This window comes from Pempheris klunzingeri, chromosome 15 (genome assembly GCF_042242105.1).
Source record: "Pempheris klunzingeri isolate RE-2024b chromosome 15, fPemKlu1.hap1, whole genome shotgun sequence".
Lineage (NCBI taxonomy): Eukaryota > Metazoa > Chordata > Actinopteri > Acropomatiformes > Pempheridae > Pempheris > Pempheris klunzingeri.
This window is the reverse complement of record NC_092026.1, coordinates 23,235,662-23,256,936: the sequence shown is the minus strand read 5'-3', so window position 1 is coordinate 23,256,936 and position 21,275 is coordinate 23,235,662. Positions and strand designations below refer to the sequence as shown.

The window sequence follows — 21,275 nt, the reverse complement described above, 5'->3', positions numbered from 1 at the left end:
CGAAAACAGCAGCAGGCTAAGCTGCTGATACTAAATTGTCCAGAAGATGGCAGTATGTGACAAAGCACTGGGATGACGGGCCTTTGAAATGACCTTGCACCTGGCTGGTCATGAATATCTCTGAAATAACCGGTAGTGGTTGGCCTTCTTCATCATGTTCTACTCCTACACACAGCCACCATAGTCTCAGATAATATCTATACAGACGTACAGTATTGTAAACATTAGTTAGACTTGTTTTGCTCTTTAAGTAGGCTACAGTAAGTCATTTGTTAAGAAAACAAAATTAAATTAAATGTATAACAGATTCAAGAAACACTGAACAAGGATTTTTAATCAGTAATAATTATTTACACTTAATTCCAAATTTTGACATCTTACCATCGTAGTTAGTGAGTTAGGTCACATCTGTTGTCTCGGCTTTGTCTCTGATAAACACCACAACACCAGTAGCACAACAACATGTGTGAACATGTGTGAGCAGCTGTGAGTAAATAATTACAATCTTTAACACTAGGTATGAGACCCAGATCATATTTTTTATGTAGGCTGATTTTGAAATGTCCAGCTTTGACAACTTAACTTGTACACCAGACTTTTAATCCAGTGATCTGAAAATATTAAAATCTGGAGGCAGTATTTGATGACCTGTCAACTCCATCCCCAATATGTGTCTGCTAACTGATGTAACAAACTGAAAAACTGTTGATCACCACCCAACTGCATCCTACACCTTGTGAGTGGTTTCTCTGCTTTCAAAATAAAAGCACATTTTTAAATACTAGGCTACCTAATGCTAATTACAAAATTCAGGTAAAACAACAAAATCCATCTTACAACAATCACTTTCTTGAATCTATTGTTTATTTATACTGTAATTCTTTGTACCCATATAACCCGTGTGAGTGAGAACAGCTAGTCTTGTTTCTAAATTAGCAATTGGCCATGGAAACATTTTGGAATAAATGTTTTTTTAATGTCTGCACAGGGACGCACTTCATTCCTGCCCTACCAGCAGGGGCCCTAAGCAAAATCTGATTTGGGGCCTTCACCACCCCCAACAGAATCAGGATCAGAATTAGGATCAGAGTAAGTTTGCCTGGTATGAGTACACACACAAAGAATCAGACTCCAGTTTCTCATTGCTCTTAATGTGCCTTACACAGAATAGACACACAACTAAAGTGAAGGGAACACTGAACATCAGTGCACACCTGCACACACATATGTGAACTTATTAATATGCATTAATATAACAGCTTGTCATCTACAGTGTACAGTGTACATTATAGGACTGCTTAGGTTTATACTGACAATGAATACTTTAATAATATGATATTGAAATAACTAGAAAGGAGAAATACAAATACAGACCATTTACCATTTAAGCAGCAGAACTGTGAGACCTACAAACCCTAAAATTGGCAGGTGGGCTGCAAATTCCAACCACTCATTGATGTCTACGGGGGACTGTTACTGACAAGTTTACCTTTTAATGATTAAGTCAGCTGCATTTTTGCACGGACATCTCGTGCCAATTGCTGGGTCAGTCAATCCAAAACTGAGTCAGGATCATTGATGGACTTTGCTTAAGTTGTTAAAGAAATTTCAAAAGTCAAAGCAGGTCATTTCCAAAGGTTTGCAATAATATATCAACTCATCGACATATGAAACTGAAATGTGAGACCACTGTTCAGGAGTTTTCACCAAGCTGGGCTTCATCACTAGTGGGGGCTGCGTGGATTCATCTGAGATTTGGTTTAGATGATCTGGGATCACGTCTGAGTTACGCATAACATTTGGTAATGATTGATTACAGTTTGTGTAGCTTATTGTAATAAATCCAAATTTCCAGAGGTTTCATATTCCACAGGTGTCCCACAGTGTCCACGTGGGTCCAGCCGTGGAGTCAAAGTGTGTGAGTGTGTCTTTACTGAGGGGAGCAGATGACACACCTCACCAGAGCGTCTGCTGACAAGCCTATGATGAATTATTTCAAAGAGAAGCAAGACATTCTATCCCTGAACATTAAATAAGAAGTGAGTGGCTGTATGATCCCTGCACAACTTCTAACTTGGGCGATTGGCTGGCTTTTATTTCGAAAGGTCAAGTAGGAAGCACTATGTAGTGTGTGTTGTGCTGACAGACGGAGGGGGTGAGCCCTTGACCAGCACTCAACAGTGGAGCAACTCTCCGCCTCCCCCCCTCCCACCCCCCCCCCCCCAGCCCGCTGTCATTAGCCGACACACACCTCTGATGCTCCGGGCCGCCATCGCTCCCCGCTCCGTCACACCTGGTGTCCCACAGGGGCTCACTCCCTGCCGCCGGTACCGGGCTCTGAGAAGGACTCAGGACTTTAGCGCAACACACCGACCCCCCTTTTCTGAATGACGGGCGGTCGATTCGACTTTGACGATGGTGGCACCTACTGCGGAGGCTGGGAGGACGGCAAAGCCCACGGCCACGGTGTGTGCACCGGACCCAAGGGCCAGGGCGAGTACTCGGGCTCGTGGTCCAACGGCTTCGAGGTGGTCGGCGTGTACACGTGGCCCAGCGGGAACGTGTACCAGGGGTACTGGGCGCAGGGGAAGCGCCACGGACTCGGCGTAGAAACCAAGGGACGGTGGATCTATCGGGGAGAGTGGGCTCACGGGTTCAAAGGTCGGTACGGGGTCCGGCAGAGCCTGAACACACCGGCCAGGTACGAGGGCACCTGGAGCAACGGGCTGCAGGACGGATACGGCGTGGAAACATATGGTGATGGAGGTGAGAGGGGGGGGGGGGGGGGGGGGGGGGGGGGGGGGATCACTGGGGACAGGACTGCTGATGCAAATGGAAAAGTAGCTGTTTTCCATGTTTTAACAGTGAAGACAGGAGGTCACTCACTGCAGGACTGTCACTGGGTCAGCATGTGGCTCAGGAGGGGGCTCTGCTTGTTGTCATATAAAGTGAATTGTTTGTCCAGACATACACACATTTTGTGGCTTGGTTGGTTTTTTGGATAAGGATGGACAATCTTCTAGTCTGTAGAAGTTTACCTTGCTGTCTCAGTACTGAAGGACTGTGGGGCTCTGACCACAGGGTCAGAGAGCACCTGGACTTCATCACAGTCTGACCAGTGTGACTGACCTGTCCAAAGTCTGTGACACAGGGTTCTTCACAAAGTTCTACGTTAGTAATATGAGGCTTTATGTAAACTCATGTATCACCACTCACTGGATGGGGAGTCTATCGGGGGGTACACAGTCTATTCTGTTAGCTGGCTAAATGGAAAAACCCTGTGGGTCAGTGTGTCGTGCAGTGTGCAGAGAATGTATGATAGTGGATAGTTTTCTATGAATGACATGCCCTACTGTTTTCTAATGCATTGTGGGATTCTTTGAGCTCACTAGATATCATTTGGGTTCACTCATCTTTGGTACCCCCAAATATTAAATAGATCATCATATGGTGAACAGTGTAAAATCAAACCAGGGTGCACATTTGTTGCTGAGATGTCACACAGAGAACCTTTAATTATGTCTCAAAGTCTTATGTCATTTCTATATTTTCCATAATTTATTCATCTGATATTTTGTTTCAGAATTATTTATTGATTGATTTAATTTTGGAAAATATGGAGCTCTATACTTCTCTACAATACTCAGTTATCACTGTTTTTATGGTCAACAAAACATGGAACAGATGAACAGATGTCAGCTTGGATCTGCAGTAGAGCAGTCAAACAGTCAAACGTATCAGCTAAACACTCTAAATGTTCTAAACATGCTCTTTCAGTTTCAAACCTGTTGTAGTCTCTGTATCTGAACTCCACGCACATCATGCACACTAATACAGACAGTACAGTGTCGGGCTGAGGGGAACACTTACACCTTATTCTATAATAGATCAGTAGAACCACAAGAGTCTGAAGAACACGTTTATGTAGATTTGATGTGGATAGATTTAATGTGGCTAGATTTAATGTGGTATTAGAATTGTAAAAACAGCAGCTAGTTAGAAGTGTGATGGGACTGTGAGTCCAGCTCGTGTGCTGCTCCTGCCACCTGTGTCTGACTGATTCCAGAACAGCAGCACCAAAACACATATTCTTATGTTTTCAAAAGAATGCATGAAGAGTGAATATAGATAAGATAAGGACAAAGGTTATGTGACACACTCCTCTCTCACTAAACCAAGTACACACCCATTACGGAATCTGCAAGAGTCCAGCTATCAAGAAATCCAGTTTAGGACCTGTTCAACTTTTAATCATTCATCTATGTCAAAGTGTGGCAGTCCAACGTTGCCTCAAAGGGTCTGACAGTGTTCACAGTGATTTCCCATTCAGACGCCCATCTCTGAAGAAAGTCACACCGCACCATTCCCCACTGAGCCACATGATCCAGTGGATGTTTTTCTGCTAGCAGCAGTGTGGGACTAGTAACACAAAAAGAAGTAGTATGATGAATAACAATAATTTGCCTTGGCTGTCACACACTAATTATCTGAATCCTATATAATCAGATTGAGAGTAGACAGCAACCAATGACATTTACCCAAGAGGTTCAGCCAGATTCTCAATTTATGGGATTAATTACCTGTATTTATTATTATTAGGTATTTTGTTTGCTATTATGCAGTAAGTAAAAAAAACCCCAGATATTTTATTCATATACAGTTTATTAATTGAAGTAAAATGTCTTTCATGACGTTGAAAATAGTATTTTTAAAAATGAATCCACTGATTAGCTAACAGTTAGGTCATTTGTCATTGAGATAGCTTAGCTGGCATAGGGATAACTGATGAAGACCTTGAGATGCTGTTGAAAGTTCAAGTGAGTGGACCTTGAGTTTAGATGATATAAACATTTCCTTAATTTTCAGTATTTGGGTGCACTTGGTACCTCCAAGATGCTATCCAGCTGCATTATGGGAAGTGTGGCATGCAGCATTTTTGGAACTTAGGCTGTACAGTACAACAATTAAAAGAGGGCTTATTTTTTAAACATTATTTTGCGTCCCCAAATTTTATGGAAATGCGATATTAAATTGTACCTAATTATAAATGAACCAAACTAAGCTGCAGATGAAGCACCATAACACCAGAACATCAGCTCAGACCTCAAATATTACTAAGTAAATATACTAAGGAGTTTTACTCCAGTGAAAACCTGTGCTCTTACACCCGTATTATATTTTTGTATTCCTTCTCCTGCAGCAGTCAAGGGTTTGCTGAGCTACTTTTACCCGCAACTGGTTATATGAAACCATTCCTGTTTGCCAGCCAAGGGGCCTCTCTCTCTCGTACTCTCTCTATCTTTAGCTCTGCCCTGCACCTTGATTTGACAGGAATTAATCCATCTTACTTACGTCAAATTATTCTTAGCCAATGCATTAGGATTTTGTCAATTGGACTATAATGCTACAGTAATATTAGCCTGTTGAGTTTAGATTATGCATTTGCCAGGTAATGTGTTTAGCACCATGTATTAGATTACAACAGGCTTAATGACCGTTTTCAGTTTAGCAAGGATTCATAGCTGACATACCTGTGTCAACTTATGGGCACAGGACTTTCCTTGAAACTGAATGTAGTGTTTTAGCCTCTAGAACCCCATATAACTCCTTCTCTCCAGTCTGTTAGTGATAATTTTCCTTTTGTGAAGTAAGATGATTTCTCAAATAAAAGCCAGTATTCAAGTAAAGGCGAAGAGAAAAGAAGTGACCCTCATTACCTATAGGTCTGTAAAGGCTGAAACGTTTCATTCAGCATACCATTCCATCAGTGTTACTCACCACTCCTCTGCTCCTACTTCAGCAGCAATATTGTTCCTAACCACCGTTCAATACATACTAATTTAGTTCTCCTTAGTTTGCCTCTCATTTTGTCTCTGCTAAGCTGCTTTGCGGTGATGCCACTATGAAAGCTTCCTGAACACGTTGGAAGCACTTTATTGAGAAAGAGATGGAGGGAATGGTGAGTTTGCAGCAACAGTAAAAAAAAGAAAAACAGTAAAGAAATGAGCAGCTGAGGTTTTTACAATATGTTTACATGATGCTGTAGATAATTCTGATTCTGGTTAAATGCTGTGATAGTTGATTTATTGTAAAACACTATTTATAGGATTGTTTTTAAGAATCAGTCTTAAATTGTTGATTCATGTCAGTACTTTCAACTATTTGTTCCATATTTAAAATAGCAAACAGCCATAACATGGATGAATAGAGTGAACTAGCAGGAACCAGAACCGTTTGAGCTGTTAATTTGTCTGGCAAAGCAGTACTGTCACATTCATGTTAAACTTACATCTATGTTTCACTGGAAGGTATTCACCAAGAAGAGTTGTCTTTGTCTTTTGTTGGACTGGTCACAAAACATATACAATCAGGGTCACATGTAGAAATTGTTTTGAAGGTGGCCAAGAGCTAAAAAGGTTGGGAACCAATCAGCTAGATGAGAATTTACATCCATTAACAAAGTTTTTACAAAAAAATCACTACAACATCCCTATGTCTTAACTTAAGGAGGTAAAAGAAAGCTTAGAAAACCCAAGGAGTCCTTACAAATAACCATAAGTCAGATTTCCACTGAACTAAATAACTGAACAAATAAGTCACACCACCAGGAATGACTCACTTCATCTAGATTGGTCTTCATCTAATCTGGACCTGAATTGTCCTGTATTGGCTACTTGGGTGGAAATTCATTGTAAGTAATTGATGAAACATGCCAGGAGACGCTGTAATAAGTTGAGAAACTGTGAGTCCTTTTCTTTAATTTAACCAGAGGCTCGTCCAGTGTCTTCAGCCTGCCACTGTGGAGGAGGCTTATTCCACAAAGCAAGATAGCTGCTTGGAGTTATGTTTGGCTGGCCAGCAGACTTCCCAGTGTTTCAAGTTACTTCCATCTTTTAAAATAGCACATTCTCACATTCTCCAGCTGAAGCCATTAGGGCCAGACCATGAGCTCTCCAAAGCAGGCCACAAAGAGAACTGTTTTATCACCTAATGACGCTCACTGGGGCTGCTTTTAGAATAACAACTGTTTTTTTGTCCAAGCTGTCAAAATACCTTAAGCACACCCAGACAAATGGATCGGTCTTAGCCTCCATATATATATATGTATGTATGCATATTCGAACCCCGGTCAGGGCTAAATGGGAGCTATGGATACTTCAGAACCCAAAATCTAAGCTAACCAAGAAACTATTAGCTCAGTGGTCCAACATTCGCAAACGAGGATTGCTATCACAACTAGGGATTGATGAGGTACAACAAACATGCTACAGCAAGGGGGAACCAGGACAACAGGTCAGAGGGGGGTCATCATCACCCCCACACTCCGAGATTGGGTACGAAGCCCCAATAATGTACGAGAGAGACTTTTTTGTTTACTACATAAATCCATATTTTGATGTCTTCAACATTAATCTACGATCTATAAAAAAAGAAAAACCATTGAATGAGAAGTTGTGTCCAAACTTTTTACTGGTACTGTATATAATACACAAGATAGACACTTTTGATCATGATTCCTTTAAATGTGGCTATTAAAGCATAGCATAATAAATCATTAAAGCAAATGCTAAGTATGCCAGTATTGAATGTGTGTGTGTGTGATATGCTAACATTAGTAAAAATTACACACTTGGGCTCTAAATTGCACAGTTGTACAATTATTGTGATTCATTATTAGGGTCAAACAAAAGTGTCTTACCAGGGGGAAGCCAACAGGATTAATGGGGTGAAATGAAGGAAGCAGTGGTGAGTGAGCATGAGGTTTAGGGGCCCCAGTATTAGGGCTCTTCTGCCTGGAGCCACTTATCTTGATCATTAGGTTTCTGACAGGATCTCTAAAATGTAAAATCCATTGTTTCTGCAAAGGTTAAATTGAGGTCCTACCATAAGTGAAGAAGTCTCAAGATGACACTAAGTTGTGAATTATCATATGGTGAACATCAGAACCAAGTGGATTCAGTGCATTCATGTTTGAGCATGTTATCTGTTACTTAAGTTGTCCAATTTTATTTTTTTGAATTTAGACAGTGCTGTAGTATTTTGTCACTGTCCAAGGGTTTGTTATCAGTAGTAGCAGCTGAAGTCAACTTTGATTTGATACCAGGACAAGCAGAGTGAATATGAATTTGAAGGAAAAATTAAGAAAGTATGAAATGGAATCATTGTTTTTTTGCTTAATTGGTTCATAGAAATGAAAGAAAGGGCCAGTAAAATTCAAGACTACTGAAGAGTCTTGCCCTTGTTGTGTTCAGGGTTGTGTCAAGCCATTATTTTCATAACCGATTATTAATTATTATTTATTTCATTGACAGACAGTGAAAAATGACAGTTTCCAATCAGTTTCCAAGGTAACGTCATCATGTGTTGTTTTATTCGACCAACACTCCAAAATCCAAAAATGTTTAATTTAAATGTAACAATACAAAGAGAACCGCTGATTTTCATTAGAGCAATTCACACAGGAGAATGTTTGAAAAGATGCATCAAGCATTGTTCCATCAATGCTTGTGTTCAATGACTTCTGTAATCTTGTCTGTTATTGTGTCAGCCATTTGTATTTCACTTATCTCTTATCTCCCTTCCTCTGTTCTTGCTGTAGGTACTTACCAAGGCCAGTGGACTGGTGGGATGCGTCATGGCTATGGCGTACGTCAAAGTGTTCCATATGGTATGGCTTCTGTCATCCGCTCACCTCTAAGAACCTCACTGGCTTCCCTCCGTAGTGAGCAAAGTAATGGTACAGTGCTGCGTGACAGCCTGTCTGACAGCCCTGCTGGCACGCGTGGTGGCTTTGTACTTAACTTCCACTCCGATGGAGAAGGTTCAGAAAAGAAGAAGGGTCTTTTTCGCCGTGGCTCCCTTTTCGGTAGCCTTCAGCGACTGCGCAAATCAGACTCACGCTCGTCGATTTCCAGTAAACGCAGCTCAGCACACAGTGACACCACCATGAGCCGCATCAGTTCTAGTGATGCTAACTCCACAATCAGCTTTGGAGACGGAGACTCGGGTGATGACTACCTGTCTGTGGAGGACAACGTGGATGCCACGACCACTGAGTCTTACATGGGGGAGTGGAAGAATGACAAGCGCGGCGGTTTTGGTGTGTCCGAACGCTCCAATGGCATGAAGTATGAAGGTGAGTGGTTGAACAATAAGCGTCATGGCTATGGCTGCACCATCTTTCCTGATGGCACTAAGGAAGAAGGGAAGTACAAGAACAACGTGCTGGCCCGGAGCATCAGGAAACATCTGATCCCGCTAAAGAACACCAAGACCAAGCAGAAGGTGGAGCGAGCCATTGAGGGAGCGGTGAGAGCAGCGGCTATCGCCAGAACCAAAGTGGAGATTGCCATCTCCAGGTAAAATGTCCTGTGCAAGATTATCTCAGAAAGCCGCAACTAAATATCTTTGTGCATGCGTTTTTCCGTTGCATTCAACTAAGTGTGTCTTCTGTCTTTTATATTTGAGAGGGGCGACATTTATGGGGGATAGTTGGCCAATATCCCTGCCTGGACTTGTACTGAGGATGTTGAAATTGCATGGTTAGTGTCTTAAACCTCATCATGCAAACTATTGAATGTCTTTTCAACAGAAATATGTGTCCCCAGTGTGTGACTGACGTGTGAGACCCTCAAACTCTGAGAAAAGACCATCCTTTTTCCTTTTCTCCTGTTCCATCTTTTAGTAAATGTGATGTGTTGATCATGTGACCTCCCCCAGCCCTTGAACAGGCTGTTGTCCCGCCTGCTGAAAACATGAATCCCCCGCGCTGTCTGCCATTTCTATGTGGCTCTAACGCCAGCTCTAGTAATAAGATGTCAAAGGTCTGAGCAAAGCACTCAGATTGTGCTGCTGCTTGCTTTAACAGACCAGTGCTAAAACGGAGAGTTAAGAAAAGAGGAAAGAGAAAGAGCCGTTTACAGTATGACAATGTGTTTTGGACCCCAAATACAAGTAGGAACCTAAAAATAACAATATGGCTCCTTTAAGGGGTGTTTCCACTAAATGTGAAGCAGATTTTTCCTGGAGTGAATTACATACAAAGTCAATGCAAAGATGTGAGAAGCAGTGAGTCAAGAGGGCGACACAAGTATTGCGAAATTCGCATACCATGCCAGTTGAAAATATTCAACATGAATGAAAAACTGGCCTGTCAAAGAGCTCCGTTTCCCACAGAGATTTCTCCAAGAAATGTTTACTCAAAATGTATACTACAAGTCTGAACATGTGCATCTGCTACTCGATTCCAACTCTTGGTTGTACTTTACTAAGAAGCAAGTTAGCATACGCATTAGCCTACCATCAGCATAATAGCTAGCTCTCCAGTCATTTTGTTTGGATCTAGTGGTCAGTTAACACATGTCGAATATTTGCTTCGTACTGGGTGGAAATGAACCTTTACGTCATCAGGTCTATTGGTACTTAAAATACTGTAATCACCAAGTTAGTAGTTGAATGCAGCATCAACTAGATATAGCAGAAAGGAAAAAGAGATGAACAACTGCAGTTTGTGAGCCTGTTCTAATCCCAGTGCTTTGTCCCAAATCTATACTATTTCTGTACAGTTCATGCAATACAAGTCAATCATCTTAGTATACTTCTTTGTCAGTCAGCATACAAAACAATCTACATATCAGTCAATATAAAGTTTGTTGGCTAGAACTGAACTAGCTACAGTGACAACGTGCTGAAAGCGTTTGGTAACCAAGGCACTCCAACGTGTCTCTCCAGTGTGCTCGTTGGAGATGAGTCAGCAGTGCAGAATACAGTGTGGGAATGCACTGTTCAGAGAGATGTGAAGTAAGACTTCCAAAGGAGGGGGGATGACAGACAGTAATGAACTAGTGTCCCTTTGCTGCCACAGGACCACTGTGTTATGAAGGACTGCTGTTGGGTCACAAAGACAGGACTACCTGTATTCCACAAGGACTCAGCTTTCCTCTATGTTGGTTTGGCGGTTCTGTCTGATTCCATCAAACAAAGAGTTCTGCTGGTGTTGTTCAGGGAGCAGGGACAGCATCAACTAAAATGGTCCACCGTAGTTGTGCAGCGATGTGTGGCAGGATGTATACGCTCCCATGTATGCAGAGAAGATGGTGCACAGGTGGCTGCAAGATGCTTCTTTAGATCCTTTAAAGGTAGAACATGTAAAAATTGGCCAGAATTGAGTTAAAACATTCAAGAATGAACTAAATATGTCAAGATATCAGAATGTGACGGAATACTAGTATTGAGTTTATGTCAAAGATGTCTATATATTGTATTGTAGAGAGATCTAGGGAAGTTAGCATGCTAACCAGCTAGCCCTGACCTGCACTGTCTCATAATACTACTTTGTACCTCAGGGGAGGGGCAATAGTGACTCACTGTAGCTTCCAGTCTGCCTTCATCCAACATGAGTGGAAGAGGTATCACTGCCCCAGCTAACAGCAACAACACAAACTGTACAGAAAAACATTCTGGTCAAATATAGCTACACTGTTATTTTCCTGGTTTGGATTAAGAGCAGCAGACAGTGAAATGATTGCTGCACACGGTGCAGTGCAGTGGATGAAACCCAGCAGTGAGAGGTGTGTCAGAAATACACTCATAGGCACTGGAATCGTAGCGTCGAGGTTGGATTCAGACCAGTGGACCTGGCGATTGCCGCCCACAGCGTCTCACGGCCAGTGGGACCAAACAGTGCAGCAGGTGGTGCGACGGCCCTAGAGGGGAGTTTGTGCTATACCGTTATAGGCTTGTAGTCACAGGCAGGTGGAGTGGACCAAATGGGACTCAAGCTGGCCAAGCAATAGGAAATCAGAGACTGTTGGTGTCCACGTCCGTACAGAGACCTGGCTTCATCGCAGCCCCCTGGATCCAACTGTTTCTTTCGACGGGCAGACCAATAGAGCAGAAGACTATTAAAACAGTAGCGGTGGACTCTGTGTTTCCATCAGGGATGTTTGGTGCTTACATGCAGTCTAAGTTGATGGGCAATGCCCCCCAGATATCATCACTCTCCTGTTGCTGCTGTTTACATTCCCCCAGATGCAACTTTAAGAAACATTGCAGTAGAGAGCCATGTCCTGGGTGTACATTGGCGTATTTATGTATATAAATAGCTGCATATATTGTGTTTTATTTTGGATTTGTTCCTGTTCTATTCTAAATGTAACTCCGTAGAGTATTTTCTATCGCAGCACGAAGGGGCTACAACTTTCATTCCGTTGTGCAAGCCTGAGTTGTAAAATGTCAAATAAATGAACTGTGAATGAGATAAGTCAATGATTATACATGTTTGAGGACACTGCAAGATTTATTGGGAAAGGAAGGAGGTGGGAGGAGGAGGTAAAATGCTTCTCACCGTGTTTTTAGAGCAGATGGCCAACTTTTACACATTACATGCTATGCTAACGTTCTCTAATTAACTTGGTTGTCTGTGACTGAACAGCCATACTTACACTACGTATGAGTACAGTGCTTAAATACAAACAGACGAGCACACTTTTAGACAGTCTAGTCAGTCGCTATAACTACAAAAAATCCTAATTTGCTGTGTAATTGTAATATTTACCACTGGATAGTGTTTGTCTCATGTTGTGTAATGTGTTAACAAAAATATGTCATGTGGTTGTTATGTCAAGCAAGTGGGCTGGAGAGAGAGGGAGAAGCAAGTAGGCACATTCTTGGCCAGATCACTGATGTATAGGTTTGCATGAGAGTGGGCGTGCATGAGTGCAAGCTGTCTTACCTGTGTGTGTGTGTGTGTGTGTGTGTGTGTGTGTGTGTGTGTGTGTTTGTCTGTGTGTGTGTGTGTGTGTGTGTGTATTGGTTGCGTCAGAAGTAGTGCTTGACTAAATAAGGCCAGGGAGGAGGACGCTTATCAGTCCTCAGCTGACAAATACTGTCTCACACTGCCCCCGTAGCTTCCACCACACACACACACACACACACACACACACGCACACACACATGCACACACACATGCACACACACACACACAGTCCAGTATCAGTGTAGAAGAACTGTCTGAACTCTGGATGGCATGCCTTACCTTAGGACTGGTGCTTTCATAGTGTTGTTTCTGTTGTAGCACCATTAATAATACAAAACATAGATATCTTGTGCTTTTCAGTTTGTAAACTGTGTGTAGAGACACAAAAGCCCTTTATCTTTAAAGTGTGTTTAAAGAATACACATAGCTTTAATCCACGGCTGAAACAATTAGATGAGAAACACAAATGGTAAAAATCCTTTGGAATTCTCTACTTCAATATTTTGTTCATCGTGGAACTATGATACACCAGAGGATCAGGGGGGTTATGAAAGGAGAAATAGTGGTAAGGAGAGTCGAGCATTAAACAATAGGAAGCCAGCTGGTGGAGAACGAAGCAGTAACAGGTGGTAATTCTCAGGTTAAGATTAGATGTTACTACTCACCTGGTAGTCCCCCAACTAACATACTGTAGCAATTAATAATCTCATTACATGCTGTGAATCTATGCTCTGTGTTTTTTGTCAAATTAACCATATGCATGCAATGTGGGCAACTATGCTGTGTAAGAAAGTTACTGACTTCCTGGATGCACTCACTGAGTCCATGTTTTATATTTGTGCATTTTTGCAGGACGTCCCATGCCCGGGCCAAAGCAGAGGCTGCAGACCAGGCTGCACAGTCAGCTAGTCAGGATTCAGATATTGCTAGAGGTGTGGCCAGAGAGCTGTCCCCAAGCTTCCATCAGCCAGGTACTGTAACAGTAGAATACTGTAAACTAGAAAAGACACGAAAACATCTCTCTGCCTTTAGTTTGTTTTGCCATTAGACTACTGACCGGACTATTTTTATGAGTAGACTGTAGAATCGCCTGTCCTGTGTGTTTCCTGTTTGTCAAAGCGGCACAGTATTAGCATTCATTCTGGATCACTGGGGGCCGCTGAGCCTTATCTACTCATTCATAACTTCCACATATTTTAATGCAATGTGACGGTTATTTAACTTCTAAATGCAATTCTCACTAATTAGACACTTTCCCATGTTTCCACTCTTGATATTTACTACTTTTTCATGAAACCTTAAGCTTAAGCTTTCACTATATTTTCTAACTTTTATCTCTTTCCCACCTTTCCAACTCTTCCTACATCAATTCTGTGTATCATTGAAGCATGTTAAAACTATTTAAAGTACTCAACTTTGTTCAAGTGTTGGGTTTTTTTTTTTTATCTGCTGATTCATAACTTCGAAGTATTTCATTGTTTTTATATTTTCTGAGCATTATTCAACTTTTCAATCCAATTCATAATAATTAGACCCACCTTTTCTCCACTTTCCCACATTCCAACTCATTAATACTCCTTCAGGTGCTTCTTCAAGCAAATTCAACCAGCAATCCAGTTAAACGTCAGCCTTTCAACAGCCAGCATTCACACCGCAATTTCTTCAGAAATTGCATTCTCTAATTGTCAATCCATGATATTAATAAATGTTTGAAAGTGTTGTTAGCAGCAATTAATATAGAATGATCTCATACCTATTTATGCTTACTTACTCTTCGAAAAATACTTAGCAGCTCCATTAATCATTATTATATATGTGACCCCTTCTATGGATGAATACATTTGAAAAACAGAGACAATATTGGCTAAATGATCACACAGTAGAAGTGTGTGTTAAGTCATGCCTTTATTCTCAGAATTCTGGTTTAAAACGTAGAAATTAAATCTAGAATTCAGTATTCATAGCAGTATTCCTAACATAATTCTCATAACAGGGAAGGAATCTCTGCTAGATTGTTCCTGTTGCATCTAAGAATTTCATGATGTGTGTGCTGAGGAAACCTATGAACACCCACACATTCAGGAAGTGGACACCAGAGGCCAGAGAGTCTCAGGGCCTGTTTTGGGACGTACTGCCGGGTCACAGCAGAATAACAATAACTGGGACACTGACATTGACAGAATGGTTGACTGCACTATGGACTACATTGATTTCTGTAGGGACACGGTTATACCAGAGAGGACTTACTACTGTTTTCCCAATAATAAAGCCTGGATCACCAGTGACATAAGACACTTAGCAAGCAGAAAAAGGAGACCTTTAGGGATGGAAGCAAAGAGAAGTGCAAGCAAGTGCAACAAGAGCTCAAGAGGAGTCTAAAGCAGCCAAGGAGGTCCACAGGAGGAAAGTGGAGAGAAAGCTGCAGCTGGTGTGGAGGGGTACGAGGACTATCGCTGACTACTACCTGAAGAACACATAGGTTTGACACAGCAGCAAGTGCCTGCCCTGCCCATGCTGGCACAGCCTCTCACATTCCCCTCCTCCATCACTTCACCGGTAACCATCCTTCCCACCCGCACCATCTGCTCGTAGCCCCAACACTGCGGCTGCATATCCTCTCTCACCTGAGCCCTCCCTGTTTCTCACAGCAGATGAGGTGAGGGCGGGGCTTCAGAGGTTTAAGGACTGTGGAGCCTGAATGGCGGAGCCTCTCCAAAGGATCTTCAACCTGAGCCTGCTGACAGGGAGGGTTCTGCTTCTGTGGACAACATGCCTCATTCCATGAACGCACGTGAATAAGTTGTTGCTCACATCGTCATCTAACACATCCCTTACACGCCCAGTGTTCAAAAACATTCAGCTGGATGAAGACAGCTTCTTGGGCTCTCCTCCCAGTGTCCTCTCCAACAAGGAGACACTGTCACTGCTGTTTGAACTATGAGCACATCTGTAAGTCCCTGAGCATTTTGAATGTCAGACAATGCAGGTGTTCCTCCATCCCCCAAAATATGTATAAAAACATTGTTTGTCATCCTTTACAAGAAATTCTTGGGTACCACCCGTCATACATAGTTGTCTGTTGTACCCATCAAACACAATCATCTCCCTGATTGTCCCTAATGTTTTCAAATGAAAACAAACACAATAGGCAATATCACTTTTGGACTTTGGTGTTTGTTCACCCGGAGAAGTACAGTTTTTTGGTTCGAGGAGAGCAGGTAGGTATCTGCAAAGTTCATACTTGAAGGCTTCAGCCAACTTGTCTGTCTTGCCTGTGTGCCAGCAATCACTGGTCTTCAAAACCCGAGTTACAGATCGATATGGACAGCTTCTTTATGGCTCAGATTCACTGTGGATTTGCTCTTGAACATATGTTTTGTCATTTTCCCCCTACCATGTCCCTTAAGACCCTATCAGCCTCTTTTAACTGAGCTGTGAACTGTGAAATTATTACCCAAACTGTTCATCACAGTTTGTAAATGTCCTCCCAATCAACTTTGACCTACTCTACTTAACGCAGTTGTGTGCAGTTTTATTATTCAAAATGGAATAATTACTGACATTTCAACACCATTCACTTCCAGTGACTGATTGTCTTATTCTGTTGTTACAATATTAACTTGGTCCCAATCTTTGCAATTCCTTTGAGTAATATGATGGACGCAACTATGACAATAAGAACCAAGTTATAAGATAAAATTATCCTCGCTCGCCTCGCTGAGGCCATTTAACCTGTCAAATATACATGGCTTTAGTCATTTCTTTGTAGGTATTTAAACAGCTTTCTTAACATTCATGTTATTTCAGGCCCTGACTACATACGGCAAAAGTTTAATGAGCCAATAGAGGTGAAGGAAGTTTCTGTGGAAGAGAAAAAGGAGAAATCTCCATCAGGGAGCCCTCATTTCTACCGGAAGGGCACAACACCCAACCAGTCTCCATCTCAGAGCCCAGGTCCCAGCCCCACTCCTTCACCCACTGTTGTTAAAAAGACCTTCTTCAGCAGTCCAACTCCTGCCACCGTTGCTCCTGCAGGGAAAGAGAACAAACCTCCAACAGCTGAGTCTCTGACATCAGGTAAGCAATTTGCATTATTGTTAATCTGACCAATGTGTCTTTCTCATGATGTAACAACAATTAGCAGTTGTCAAGAGACAATTGAAGTGAAACAGATTCACAGTTGCACTCAAAATTGTTCAACCCGCATTGCAAATTAGGCAAAATGTACTTTGAGCTTTCAGCTGTTTTCAGTGAACAACTCAAACAACTATTGAAATAGCTCAACACAAATAATACTACAGGTTGTGTCTCCAAATTCAACACAATCTGCCACTTTTAATGACTACTGCAGTCTCAAAATTATTCAACTCCTTCTTGACAAGCATCTTTAGTACTTAGTAGAGCACCCATTTGCTTTTATGACCTGCTGCAAACGTGATGCATAGCCAGACACCAGGTTCTGACAGCGTTCCTGAGGAATCTTAGCCCATTCCTCATGGGCAACAGCCTCCAGCCCTCTAATGTTCTTGGGTTTGTGTGCTGCAACTGCCTTCTTCATGTGATTCAAGTCAGGCAATTGGGATTCTTCTGAAGTCAAGCCTTGGTGGATTTTGAGTTGTGTTTGCGACCATTGTCCTGTTGGAAGGAGTTCGAATCAGAGCCCCAGACTGGTTTGGATATGGGGCTGAATAAGTGTTTGTGTTAACTGTAGCAGCAACATGGTGAGCAGCAGCAACCAGACTATACATTGGTTTTTTTGATTAACTACTCCCTCCTTTCTTTTCTTCTTCTTGGCAGGCATAACTAAGGCAGCATCAAAACTTTCTCTCAGACAGGAAGTGAGGCAACAGCAGGCTTCTCCAGCAGCCAAACCAGTTTTAGCAACAGTTAGTAATTACCCCAGCAATGGGCAGATTCACTCCCAGTACCATGGTTACTATGTCAAAGCAGATGTCGTGATTCCACCACCCGAAGAACCAATTGGTGTGGAAGATGATCTTCACCCATCAAGCCTTGCACGCTTTCCGCCACCTGCCAAACAGATTTGTGCGCCACCACTAAAATCCGTGTCAGCCCCTAGCTCTTCACCAGTTCCACCAAAAGAGGTCAGCAAAGCACCAGAGCCTCCCAAGCCAAGAAAACAAGAATCAACCAAACCAAAGAGTCTTGCAGAAACCAAGAAAGCTAGCATGGAAATAGCCCCTGAAATTGTAGAGGAGGAGTCGGTAAGTTAGATCAAGTCGATTCTAACTTTCAGTTTTAAGTGTCCTGATTGCAATTTGCCGAGCTCCAGTGTGAATAAAACCCGCAATCCTGGTAAATGCCAGCAGTTTGTTCCAGGGAGAGTTTAAACCTATTATCGAACGACCTATCGAAACCAAAACGTTGGCTATATTCTCGTGGTTTTGAGAAATTTGGATGTGGCATTAATAAGAGAGCTCTTAAATCATTATGAGTACAGCAGAGCAATTTGAAGAAAACATCCAATTGCTTACAAGTATTGTGACTTTCATTCCAATTCAAACTATTTTTTTATAAATGAAATTGCAGGTCTTTATTGGTGGTCTACTGAGTATTAAACATGATAGCTGCAAATAACGTGGCCTGATAAGCTTTTATCCAGAAAAAGACTTTGTTTCAAACGTTACATTTTGTTTTTGTGCTGAACTGTTTTATCCACCTGCAGTGTCGGTCCTTTCTAGACTATGTTTGCCAGCCATTGAGCAACTTTGCCTGGTTGCCGGGGTAGTAGAGTCAAGTGCATAAGAGCTTCTGTTGCAAACAGCTGGTTATGTCCATTATACAAAGACAAAAACACATAATCCAACACAACCTTTTCTTGTGTTTTCACAGAGCCCTAACTCTATCCTGGTGGCTTTAGTGATGCTGTTGAATGTAGGTCTAGCAATTATCTTTGTCCATTTCCTGACCTGACCAAATCTGAACTCAGGTAAGAATTTAAACTCCTATCAAAACATATTTGCTTGTTGAAACGTTTTACAAATGACACATGACAATGACACGCTATGTGGGTTATTGAATGTTGAGAATGAGAGTCATAGCCACACTACTCACACTGTTATTGTCACATTAACACATTTTGGTTTTACTCTCGGAGATAGAATGTAGCTATGCCAAATAAACTGGAAGCTTTGTAAATAACTTCACAGTAGGTATTAAGTTAGAACCTATTCAGACCCCATAGAGACACAGGTTAAACCTGCAGTGGCCATCGATTTTAACGGGTAAATACACATCAACTAAACTGATTTGGTGACCCTCTGCTGGACATAGATTTAATGTGGGTTAAACATTGATGGATACATAGGAACTTTGGGCCAGAGTGGTAGACTGGTGCACATTTCCAGTATGTCTCTACCAGAGAACCCATTCTTGCTTCTACCTCTTATATAATTAATATAACATGAACTTCAACTGTTGGCTGACTTGATATACAGCTGACTCATTTCAAAAACTCTGCAAATGGCCTCAAATTTGTACTTGACTTCTATATGCATGATATTGTGCTAAAAGTGTGAGGCTTAAGCTAACAGGTCCCAGGCAAAGAGTCATCATCCTCCCCAGTTGATGATACATAGGGCATGGAAGTAAAGACACAGCTTTGAGCTAGTTAGTTCACTGTTTGGCTGCCCAGCTTTCATGCATAACTTTTAATCTAACAATAGAAAAGGCTTTTAGAATGACAACTAACTGATGTGTTTGCACAGAGCTGCTAATAGTTAGCAGTGATGGACATAACCTGTAACCCCACAAACATAGTTAATTTAATAGTAGTTAATTTTTTTTACTGTAAATAGCAAGCTGGGTAGCTAGACTTGCTTTTGCTCTTGAACTTTAAGTTGTGGTAAGGACAGAATAAGACGACACCCACTACCACAGTGTATTGCTCTTACTATAGCCCCATGCACATAGCTTTGGCATGCAGAGAAACGTAAAGCTTGACAGGCTGGCCGTACATAGTTATGGTAGCTAAGCTACGATTGGACAGTTGCTGTTTTGGGGAGGGATCTAGCAAACAGTTGACTGACTCTGTCACAGAGTAAATTTGAAATAAAGGCCTCGGCTTGTTTCATGGAAAGGCATGTTGCTCTCCTTTTAAATGAGAGTCGAATGAGGTGTTGCACCCTTTCTTCTCACCTGTATCTTTATGTCTGTGTTTTCAGAGTAGGATTAATCTAGTGCGTAGTTGCAGGTGTGGCAAGGCTGCATGTCATTTAACATATCACTGGAATCCCTAATCCCCATGTTTTCTTACCCTGCAGCGGACTCATCCAAACCAGTCCTCAGAGTTGCTAACACTCCATCAGCCAAAGGGGCCTTTTAAAAAAAATGGCGCCAGTAAAAAACGCAGACACAGGCAAAACAGAAGACTGAAAATAGACGAATGAAGGAGGAGGAGGAGGAGGAGGAAAGAGGAGGAGGAGGAAAAGAAGAAGTGGAGAGAAAGGGAGGGGGGGGGGGCAAAACGAGAAAGATGAAACTTCCATCAACCCCTTCCCTTACCATCCCCCCCTTTGGTGCGTAAGTCCAACCCGATTGGACTGGCGATGATTTGTGACTCCACTCAGAGTGCAGTGACAGCTGAAGCAAGCAAGAAGTTGCTTGTTGGAAATGGGCCCCTGAGTCCTTCTGTCAGGGTTAGAAATAACAGGAGCCGTGTAGAGTAGAGTGAATGTGAGTGAGTGTGAGACCTGGCATCTATACAGCCTATAAATGCCTATAATGTGTGTGCTTGTTTGTCTGTAGCTCAATTTCCATCCAACTGTTCAACAAATTGGAAGGTTTTGAAATGCTGCAATAAAAATCGTAAGCTGTTTCCTAAACGACCCACTAGAACAAGTGAGAGTGCCTTTACGGTGTTGAATAGTATTTGAAAAGTAGTCGTTGCTCTTCAGTTTGACTAATGTTGGTCATGTGGTCACATGCTTTCAAGGAATTTAATCGCCATCAGATGGGCTCCTTTCTATATTTAGAATACATTTGCAGGTTGTAGTAATCAGATGTGACAGAAAACAATCATGAAAGCCCATTTTGAACTGTAACACTTTGATCCAAGTGTTCACCAGGTCAGTCATACCAAGCCTTTATTCTTTACTTAATCAATGCCTTTCCTGCTGCTGCCTGCTGCATAATGTGTTGATTAAGTATCTTTTTTTCTACTTGAAGTGAGCATGAATACGTTTTTGCAATGACGGAGGACCTTATGTTGATTTTTGTTGCTTCTACTTTTCTTTGACATATAAACCCACACAAACCTATTTGGATGGAAGCCAAGCTTGTGCATATCGCAGTGTTACATGTGTCTGCTTCTGTTGTTTGCGTGTGTGTGTGTGTGTGTGTGTGTGTGTGGGTGGGCTTGTGGTGCACTGGATATGTTCGGAGATGCACTTTGAGTTGATGGAAGCCAACAGCTGCCTTACCATTTTGAAGAGTGACATGGTGGTGGGTGAGAAGGGCCCAAGCAGGAATGTGAAGCGCTCTGCTGATTTTCCCTCTG

General features: G+C 42.0%; 1 protein-coding gene across 1 annotated transcript; it reads left to right on the top strand.

Moving 5' to 3' along the window:
• The first annotated feature begins 2,280 nt into the window (after positions 1-2,280).
• LOC139214711 (junctophilin-1-like) lies at positions 2,281-20,815 on the top strand. The gene is made up of 7 exons (XM_070845625.1): positions 2,281-2,766; positions 8,600-9,359; positions 13,610-13,728; positions 16,565-16,834; positions 17,555-17,982; positions 18,611-18,707; positions 20,041-20,815. The coding sequence occupies exons 1-6, from the start codon at positions 2,388-2,390 to the stop codon at positions 18,689-18,691; spliced, it is 2,037 nt and encodes a 678-aa protein (XP_070701726.1). The 5' UTR covers positions 2,281-2,387; the 3' UTR covers positions 18,692-18,707; positions 20,041-20,815.
• Positions 20,816-21,275: the final 460 nt, after the last annotated feature.